Raw genomic sequence first — 10,604 nt, 5'->3', positions numbered from 1 at the left:
ATATAATTGACAAGAAGAACAACCCCATGCCGCCGGTGGCATCCGAATCTACGACCTCAGAGAATAAATGGCAGGATTTTAACGCAGTAAACCAAGTATGCGTGCGAGAGCATGGGTTTAGTTTGGTTAACTTATGGTTTTGCTTTGCTGGGTCGTCGGCACGTCTGGCGACGATATCAGACTCAGGTTAAGTGTTTATCTAGGCTAAGTTGATCTGATCTGTCCGCGGTTCAGATGGAAGTTGATGTAGAGGATGACTTGCAATTCACAGTGCGAGAGTGTGTAGCAGTTTAACGCGAGGTTTGATCGGCTGCTACTGTTTTGGAATGTGGGGTCGTACAGGCGTATGGTGGCCTGGTGTTTCGTGGCGTAAGCATGGTTAGATTTTTCTTTTCGGCACTATTTCCATACAAAAATAGGGACAAAAATAGGGTGGGGCAGCCAAAAAAGAATGTAAACCAATAGGCCCCTGCCTGTGCCACTTAAGTATAACAGGCTTAACCCAATCGTAATATAGATCAAAAGGCCCGAAGGCAATGTTGTGCTTTTGCCACCCGTAGGTGGGGAAAATAAGAAAAATTAGGGGGGGGGGGGATGCTACTAAGCGACCCACAGCCGGGGGAGCGGGCCCGAGGAGACTCCCCTGATCTCCCCTGGGACGTAGCGAATGGGGTGTGACATAGGTTGTGGGAATGGGAATGAGGGAAGGGTTGTGGGTAATGGGATGGGAACTGGGGACAGCGAGACATTGACCCTCATTTTATCATTGCTCGACTCCTGTCTGGCCAGGACAGGGAGGGCGTCGATGTTGACCAATGGTGCGGCTCCACTCACGGGATGCCCGACCACCCAACGACGCAATAGCTCCGACGCGGAGACAGGAAATCCTAACAGGGGCAGCTGTCTCGGGCTCCTCCACGACTTTAGGGGTCCGGTTCGGACTTGCGAAACGCTGCCCAGCTACTAACCGTCAAGTGCTTTTCGCGGTTTTTCAGACTCCGGAAGTATGTGTGGTGGATCCAGCCAATGGAATTAGCATCCCGGGGTACCACCTGTGCTTCTTGCACTTATTTCCTCCCCTAGCTTGCTCCACACCTACTGAGGAGGGAGTGTTCAGGGCCGGGCTGACCAGGCCACAAGCCAAGAACCTGGCTGAGGGTGAGATAACCCGGGCCTACTCCACCGCTACTCCACAACATCGACGGTTTTCGCATCGGTCGTACTAAGGTCCCCTGTACCCCTGCGTCCCGCGCTCTGGCCTCACGGCCCCGCGGTCAGCCATCCCTGGCTGCTTCCCCGAGGACATCGCTCCCGAGGAGCCCTTCTGCTGGAAACCCCCGCGCGGACCTGGCCTCTCCGTGACCAGAAACCGACGCGCCAGCCGGTAGCCACGCACGCCCTCGCGTGCAGAGGCCTTTTGATTTTCGAGCGCTTTTCGAGCCAAATTCCGTGAGTCCAACCTGATTGTGAAACCAGGCATGCCTCCGCACAGGCATCGGACCTCACGGTCGCGACTGGCCCTCACAGTCGCCTGGGAGTCGCTGGCACTCCCATGGGGTTTTGCATCCCCAGAGGATGGGCCCCGGCCAACCCATTCCCAACGCTGGCGTTGCACCGGAACAAAGCCTAGTAGCCGAAACTACACCGGCCCGTATCCGGAAGCAGGGGGGGCCACGAGCAGGCCGCACAGATAGTAGATGAGTCCAAAGAGGTGGACTCCCCGTTCCACTGCTGTACAACGGGTAGCAGACCGCACAGTCGGATTTCCAGTCGAATCCCCCCCCCCCCCCCCCCCACTATTTACATACAATAAAGAAAACAGTGATCGGCTGCTGCGATAGCATATAGTTCCCCGGAGCAGTGGCCAGCGACTCTGATCCGTTCGCGCCTCCGCGGGTTCGAAACTCAGTCACGGCAATATTTATTTTATTTCGGCACACTCAAAGTCAGGGTCGCCACAAGATTTTTGTTTGACCCCGTGAACTAGTGTTTCCGCGATAAAAACAAAGGTGGAAATGATTTCCCGGTTCTTTCCTTGGTTTAAGAGACTGTTGGCTTTTTTTTCATGTGTATGTAATAACGAGCCCCTCATATCCCGACCCATGTCTACTCAATGTCCAAAAACCGTATACCACTTGTGAATCAGTTTTTTTTTTCGGTTTTAGGACATCCTACTGGCATGTCGAGTGCAGCAGTCCCCGTAACACACAACGCCGGCTTCTTCCAGCTCCCAGATGGCCGTGCTTATCAGAGGCCGCGTTTTCCTAATCGAGCTCTTGTCCCCGGAAGCTGCAACGAGCCCTGAAGTGGCTGCGTCATGCAGCACGGGACGCCATCATTCCGATCACAGGAGCCAAGAATTGCAGCCTGGCACTGGCGCTGGAGACTTTATGTGCTACCACGCCGGCGCGAAGGAAACGGAGATTTCACGCTTGGCTCGGCGGCCAGGGAAGGCACCGTCATGGGACGTGATCTGCGCGTCGCAGCGGCGCTGTTTATCGACGACCAGCGTGTCCAGCTCATGCTGGCCTCGTGCTCGCGTCGACTGCATTGCGCGTTCTCGAGGCCGAAGCAGGGAGTGGACAGTACACATAGAGGAGATCACAGAGTGACTCAATGTCGTACCCAGAAGGAAAGCTGACGCCACCCCCTATACGAGTTTCTTAAAGAGCACTTCGTTGACAGTAGCCCATAGAAAATTTCTTTAGATGGTCTACAGACTGTCCGTAGACTTCTCTCTATAAATTCTATAGACTCTCTGCAGACAAACCCTAGAGAGCAGTCTATAGGAAATACAAGTCCTATAGACAATCTATAGATTTATGGCCATACACTTTTAGTAGACTTTTGTCTATAGACACTCTAAAGACTATGAATTGGCAAAAAGAAACATCTATAGGAAGGCAATAGAGGCTACAAGAAGTCTATAGACTGTCTATAGACCATTTTAAAGCGAAAGCTTCGCTACGCTATTGTTTTCAAGAGGGAAGCGTCAGTGCAGTCTCGTGATAGGTGTCACGTTGCAGGTCATGTGGCCTACTGACGGCATCACAGTCTGCCCACCATGGCAGGTGGCAACTGCCCCATCGGGCATTTCATCGACGCTTTAAAGACAATCCGTTCAGTAGTGTGTGTGGCGTTTGTAAATGTCGCCATGCAAAGGAAGCTTTGGCTTCTCACTAGAGCTAACCAAAGTTTAAACCAAAGCTAATTTTTGTATGAGGTTTCTTATTTAGCTTGGCTAGTGTGGGTCTGGAAACGTAATTCCTCTGTCTGAATCGGCGGCTGCGCTGCTAAGCTATCCTCTGCGCGCAGATGAAATTATTTCAGTAATATTTTTTTAGCTTCTTTAACGCAAGTGTAAGGCCAGTATGGAAACGTTCACATCATTTATTCAGGGTTTCCCTCGAGTAGATGCTTAATCTGCGGCTGGATCCGCAGTTCTTGCCCTACATTAGCCAGGCAAAATACGAAACCTCGCCTTCCCGGCATTCCTGCGCTTCTCCAAAATAGATGAAAAGTAACGCTTACAGCTTTCCCTGTAGCTGTAGTACTATGGAATTCATGGTGGAGATAGTGCTAGTAAACGCTTTGCCCAAGTGTTCTGTTTGGTCATGTTTATCAATTGCAGTATACGGGCCGTGTTCCTCTTGTGCTCTTAAAGGGGGAAATCCGGTCACTCCGGATGTTTCTTATTACTGCGACACGGTTAATTAAGCACTCTTACAGCAAGGGCGGACACGTGAGATAACATAGCGAACCGCTGTGCTGAGCAGTTAATTCCGTTTGACGACAGATAATAACTGACTACCGCGAAGGCTTGCAGTATTCTTTTTTTTCAGACTCACTGTTCAATAAAGAACCAATCCCCAGCTTAGCGACACGGCAGAACACCGCTGCGTCGCTCCGCGGCTGAATAGTCCAGAAGCGTGTTTAGACGTGCCAAAGGTGTCTCGCTCCTGATGTTGTTGTTACATGTCATCTGGTGGAGCGGCACATACTCAAAGTGGGAGATTGGCCAGGGTTCCTTGTACAGCCAAACAGTTGTCAAACATTAGGTAGTCAAGGTTGAATTTTATACTAAAAAATTGTGAATTATAACTATCAAAGGAGTCTCCCTGACGCAATGATTAAATTACGCGGATAATCACAAGCCGGTTTTAGGACACATCCCCTGGCGCTTGTCACCAAAGAAGATGAGAATCGGGATAGAATGTTAATGTTATTCTACTTTTCGCAATGCAATCCACTTCTTCGTCTTCGTACTGCAGTGGTGGCTTGATCATTCTCCTGATGCTAAAGCCACTAAGCCCTGACCCGGATCTTCAAAGCCGCCGGACACCCACTGGTGTTACAATGGGTAGAAGCTTAGGTTCCATAAGGCCTGGTGCTCTGATCGTTAGCTTTAAATCCTTGGCAGAATGGGTCTTGATCCATTACGCTGCCCTTGCCCTTACGCCATTAAAATTCATAATTTTCGTCTTCGCGGAAAGCTAGAAGTTCTTATATTTTTTGTGTGGAGACCCACTACAGTCTGTGCCTCCGAATTTCATGGGTTCAGATCCCACCGGCGGCATGTGGTTGTTTTTTTCTTCTGCCTTGATTAATTTCCCATTGGCAAAAACTACAAAAAAATCCCCTATGCTCCTTGGTTTTAGTGACTGTTGAATAATGTATGCAAAAGTTCAATATATTTTCTTTTTGCCTGCTAAGATGCCCTACATTTGGCTGCGGTTCTCGCCCAACCCTCCTTTAAAACCCTTCGCGGTGGCTTTGGCGTTCTGCTGCAGATCCCAAGGTCGTGGGTTCGATCCCGGCCGCGACTGATGTATTTCGATGGAGGTGAAATACAAAATTTAAATTTATCCGGAGCCCTCCAAAGCGGCGTCCTCATAGCCCCTGTGTCGCTTTGGGACGTTAGAAGAACGCAATTCACAATTCGCCTATTTTATCTGAAGTAGTTTGTGTGCGATGGTGCTCGACTCAAGAACACTGCGTCGTAAAAATATGCGGCGAACTCAAAATTTGCGCGAATATCTGTGCTGGCGTGGAAAAGTGCTAGCGGAAGAAAGTAACAGCGTAACACTATTTCTCTGGGAATTTTTAGGACTGAACGTCTTTGCTACAAGTCCACAACACCGGATGCTAAAAGCACTACGGTGATTGGCACTGTGTGCGCCTGCATGACCGTCGTCTTTACACGAAATCCCACTAAATAATGTTCAAAGCCTGCCATTTATCAGGTCACGTAATGCCTCATAGAAATCATAAAAACTGTTGACCATGTTCTGACAATTCAAAATTGGCGCGCATATGGCAGCAACTGATTGGATTGCCGCCTTCCCTGCGTTTGTGCGCAAATATCTCACACATTATAACAAGCATTCAACTTGAACAGATATTTATTATAAAGCGAAAAGTATTTAGCTTATTATTGCCTTAGTATAAACTTCTTCTAATTTTTTTTTTAATGTAGCCGACTTGCGACTTGTTCATGAAACGAAGCTGGTAGCCAGGCCTCGTACACGTGGCAAGGCACGTGGTGCGCTATCCAATCATGCCAGTTAGTGTTTAACGAGGCATTGTCCGATTTTTTAAATAGAATACGTAGTTTAAGCACCTTACGCAATGGACTCAACGGTGGAAGAAGAAAAAAGGAGAGCAGCAGAAGAATTGTAAGCGTCGCGAAACTTATGTAACGCTTGTAAACGCCATTGGAGACGTGCTTTTGTTCAGCGTTTAACTGTCTCGTGTCCTTGTGCGCGCGCTAATTCATGTGCCCACCTTACGTACGAAATGTTTAAGTGTTGTCTGTCGTAGACTTTCGCTGAGGTCGATCTTGATAGGCGGCTGAGATGTTTACTGCGATGTTATTGCTACGCTCTCTAGGGAGGCCGCCCTTTACAGTATCTCCAACATGCTAGCTGCTCTAGTGGCAAAATATTTCCACTTTCCTTACCTAAAGCTAGTAAAGACGTGCGCCTGCATGTAGTACGTGCAGTCTGCCGCTCAGTTTGACACAGGCTCGAGCGTGTTGCTCGTTGCCTGTGTGCTGCTGTCCTGCTGAGCTGTGGTGCCACCTGTCGGAAATATTGGTAGTATGTTCGCCGACTCAGCCGCCGCCTCTCCAGTCCGGTCGTGGCCGACCTCCGCGCCGAGATTTAAACAGTTGTATTAGTGAATGTTCGTGTGGCACTCTCCCAGCCTTTCTTGGCGTCTTTATTCGCCCTGCGTACATAACCGTACTGGACTTAGTCATCATCATCAGCCTGACTACGCCCACTGCAGGGCAAAAGCCTCTCTCATATCTTTCCAATTGATCCTGCCCCCTCTCTGTGTGCATGCGTGCATTTGTGTCTGTTGGAGAGAGTGCTCTGAATTCATTTCGGCCGCCTGTGTGACTTTCATCTTCCCTGGTAAAGCACAGTGCAAGGCTGTTTCATACCTCCACATCTAAATGAGGGAGTGCGAAGTGTTATGCTGATATATTATTATCGTAGCTATATTTGCATTCTTATATTCGTCACAATATTAAAAAGGGGAACAATTGTAAAAGTGGAAGTCATTGCAGTTCAGTACGGTATGTGCATTTTGTGTGACAGCCATAGGTGCATCTTAAAGAGAGGTTAGTTGCGGCATTCATTTAAAAATCTATTTCCACTTTGAGCACTAAGGTATGCTATTGTTGTTCAGCTTATTATCTGTGCAAAACCTCCACGGCATCATGGGTGGTATCTTCACTTAGTGACCAACAAAGCTTCTTAGCTGTTTGCGTGCAGCTCTTGTCCCTTTTCATATGCACTTATTTAATAGAAGCCCAAAAAATGTCCTCTTGATAGATGGTTTTCTACCACTATGTGTAATAATCCTTGGTGTTTCATAATTCCGTAGGAAATTTACCTGTATACCATTCTACAGGAGATTTTATGTGGCATAAATTGTTGCATGATACAATAAAGCAAACACAGTAGAGCACGAAAGCAGAGCTGATGTTATATGGAAAATTTATTGGCAGATGTGACCCGGTTCTCTGAAGCAGTGGTGTTTGCTTATTTGCTTCTGATCTGATTACTAATTTTCGTTTATAGAATGCTTAAAGTCGAGGTTCATTACATGCCCTGTATGCTTTCTCAAAACTTGCAGGAGTGACTGCGCAGCCCGATTTCTCAAAATCTCCGAGCCAAATTGTCGGCAACGGTGCACAAAGCGAAGCGACTACCTTTCATGGCAGGACTACTTCATGTCTTCAGCTTACCTGGCAGCAATGCGCAGCAAAGACCCTAATACACAGGTATAAACACACCTGGTCGTTACATATGATTACCTGTGTTGCCCAAGCGTTTCAAATGCCGTTTGCCTACAACAGTGGCTTTGTGTTTTTGCCATCCGGCTGCTGATCCAAAGGTCACGGGAATGAATCCAGGCCACAGTGACCATATTTTGATAGAGGCAAAATGCAAAAATGCCCTTGTGCTGGGTGATGTTAGCGCACTTGAACTCGCTGTTAACGGCACCTATTAAAACCATTCAATTTGAACGATGGCGCGAAATGTCGTATTCTGAGCAATCCGGGCTGCTTCTGGACATGTAGCGTCATTCATTATGTTGCAGAAGGACTATGCTCCAGTTTTGGAGCCGTTTTTTTTGTCAGATGCATGAGGGAATACTTTTAACCTCGCACAAAACCTGTCAACATAGAGTGGTTGCTCAAGCATGGTGGCATATTTTCGCACTAACCCTGCTCAACAGCAACAGTGTCTTCATGATCACAGCATCGAAGCTTGACTCTGTAGGTAGTGTTCATTCGTATGATTACTCCTCCCAGCCCAGGCTATCAACAGCTGCTCATCGGTAATTTTCGTTTTCGCCATTGCCGAGAAGATTCACTACTTCGTGCCACTGCCACCAGCAGTGTAGCGGACACAGTTATCTGCAAGACGGCCCGGGGTCCACCTTGGTACTACACTATGTAGTAACCCAAAGCGATGCTCACGAGCAATTGATTTTTTTTTGCTGATCAGAAAGTTTGGCATAAAGAGGTCTCTAGCTGAATACTTCTTTCGGCATAGTAAAGCACAAAACTTGTATTCTAGATTTTTTATTCTTCTATTTTCTGGAAGAATATGTTTAATATTTTCGTGACTTTTCGGCGAATCTTTCAGATTTTGCCAATCACAGATTTTTGTTTCGTAAGCATCATATATTGTTTTGTTTTTTCTTTGTATCATTCAAAAGGTAACTCCGTTAGCAACACTATGATGTTCTGCAATAAAGAAAGCTTTTTAAAGTAGCAGGTTTTTCCATTTCAATAGAACCAGTCAAGTCCTACCATGCCACCTGTGGCAGCTGCCCATGCATGAACACACAGCCTTTCAAGTCCATGTTCGCTATCTCTGCACCCTCCCCACCCCTGAATTCCTTTCTGCTGAGCTGGGGTATTTCTTGATCGCAGTATTGCTGGTCAACTGGTTAATCCTCCTTCACAGCCATCCTAGCACCCTTTCCCCATCACAGCCTGCATCACCTCACGGAGGTTTCCTCCTCAAAGTGAAACCCTATTTAAACCCCTCCGATAATGAACATTTTCCTGAACACAGCTTTATTCAACATTTGATTCCGAACTTCTGCAGAGAATGGGGGAGTTTTGTTAGGAACATGAGAAGTAAAAAATGGAAAAGACATACAATTTGTGATTCCGTACAGTGAATTAATGCCTCATGCAGTTGCACGTATCCGACAACAAAAGATTGAAGGTGAATTCACCTCCACTCATTTTGCTATACTTGTATGTTGCAGGATTAGCAGATCAAGGATCAGCAGTGAGGAGTACACATTACCATCAGTGAAAATGTTAAACTAACTAGTAGCAAACTAATCAGCCTAGGCTGTTGTACTGTTGGAACATATGCTTTAGGAATGCTCTAAAAACGTAGTTGGTTTTGTGTCGTCATATTTTTGTTTTGCGCATGAGATTGATCTTCCTCTTCATGACGAAGTAGTTCTTACTCTATGAAAAGACAGAATGCAAACAGGATTGAACCACAGAGAGCACAAAAAGTTGCATAAGTTGGTTTACTCAGATGTGTTTGACAGAGATTTTAAATACCATTTTTGGAATAGGCATTCAAGCCCATTTTTCTTGTTGGCGCCTTCTTTTTTATGAGGAGCTTTTGCTGACGGCACCTCAGTTCACTGGAAAACAGTAGCGCAATCTTAGACTTCTGGGCACTGCAATGAGCTTTTGAACTGTAAACACATTTTCCAGGCGTTTATCCTGCATAGGGCTATGTTCTGTTTGATTCACTGTTTCTTTGCGATGTTACAGTTATAGAATATCAAATGGCGATTGGCTGCAGTAGCTCAATGGCTCAGACTATGCTTCAGTCAGATTATTTGCAGATTTGTGCGGTTTTTGAAAAGATTTTGTGTATAGAAGATCGTGCTTCCATACAGGCAACTCTCGAGACACTTGATGGCTGATGCCAGGAATGCGGCATGAAAATAAACAGAGAAAAAACTGTTCTACTATGTGTCAGGAGAAAGAAACGTGCCAGTATATTCACTTATTACCTTGGCAATAGTGCGATTCTGGAAGTTGACAATTACAAATACGTAGGATTAACTCTTACAAATAATCTGTCAGGGTCAGTTCACTTTTCAGATATTTCTGCTTACTTCTCAAAAGTTATAGTTTCTCAAAAGGAAAGTTAGAAAATGCTCCTGTTGGTACAAAGCTTTTAGCTAATACAGTAAAGCCTCGTTGATAAATTTTTTTTTAATTCTAAGGGCGCAAAATGCAAAAACGGCCGTGTGTTGTGCAGTGTCAGCGCACATTAAGGAACTGCAGATGGTCCGAGTTAATCTGGAGCCTTGCACTACAGCATCCCTCATAGCCAATATATTGCTTTGAGACATTGAAATCTACATACAAATACGAATTTGTTGTATTGGAGCTGTGGCAGATATGACTTTGGTGAATTGCTAGTTATGGCTGTAGAAAGGAACCAAGGTGGGCTAGATGGTTCTTGGTTGAAAGTAGAAAACAGCACAGAGGAATGGATGAATAAAAAAGAGGCTGGCAAACAACTAAAAGCGTTTTTTTTGCTGAAGCGCCACAAGTAAAATAAATAAGTAAATACATCTAGCTGTCAGTCAGTGCCTATGTTTTTCTTTCTTTCATCCATGTCTCTGTGCTTTTTTTCACCGCCCTAGTGACGGCTTTCTGGAAGAATCATTAATCTACTAATCTAACTGCTGCTTCTGAATCCAAGAGGTTTACTGCTATCTCTTGGTATTGCAACTGTGTTCAGTGCTGTACGTACTGTACATGCATTGTAGCATGGACAGTGTGCTCACACTCAGGCATTCACACCACATGACAGTGTTAATTTTTTTTTAAAAGACTTGTGAACACATTTTATTTTTGCCTTGGCAGTTGAACTTGCCATTAATAGTGTATTTTTTTTAATGCTAATGGTGAGAACAAAAGAGATATTTGAAAGATACGCATTGAAGAAGAGCAAACACAGATCAGGTAGGGACAATCATGGCGTTTTCCAGAACACACTATGTTGGAGGCTACAACTCATATGTGGCTTTTCATT

At 46.0% G+C, this 10,604-nt stretch overlaps 1 protein-coding gene across 1 annotated transcript in view; it reads left to right on the top strand.

The window, feature by feature from the left end:
- The first annotated feature begins 5,569 nt into the window (after positions 1–5,569).
- LOC144112358 (deoxycytidylate deaminase-like) overlaps positions 5,570–10,604 on the top strand; it is a 13,752-nt gene continuing 8,717 nt past the window's right edge. Inside the window, exons 1-3 of the mRNA XM_077645207.1 lie at positions 5,570–5,675; positions 7,144–7,291; positions 7,794–7,851. Coding sequence (XP_077501333.1) covers positions 5,629–5,675; positions 7,144–7,291; positions 7,794–7,851 — 253 coding nt within the window. The 5' untranslated portion in view covers positions 5,570–5,628. The remainder of the gene's footprint in view (positions 5,676–7,143; positions 7,292–7,793; positions 7,852–10,604) is intronic.

Source organism: Amblyomma americanum, unplaced genomic scaffold (genome assembly GCF_052857255.1).
Source record: "Amblyomma americanum isolate KBUSLIRL-KWMA unplaced genomic scaffold, ASM5285725v1 scaffold_72, whole genome shotgun sequence".
In the NCBI taxonomy this organism is placed as follows: Eukaryota; Metazoa; Arthropoda; class Arachnida; order Ixodida; family Ixodidae; genus Amblyomma; species Amblyomma americanum.
Note: the sequence above shows the minus strand (reverse complement) of the source record. Positions and strands in the feature narration are given on the sequence as shown.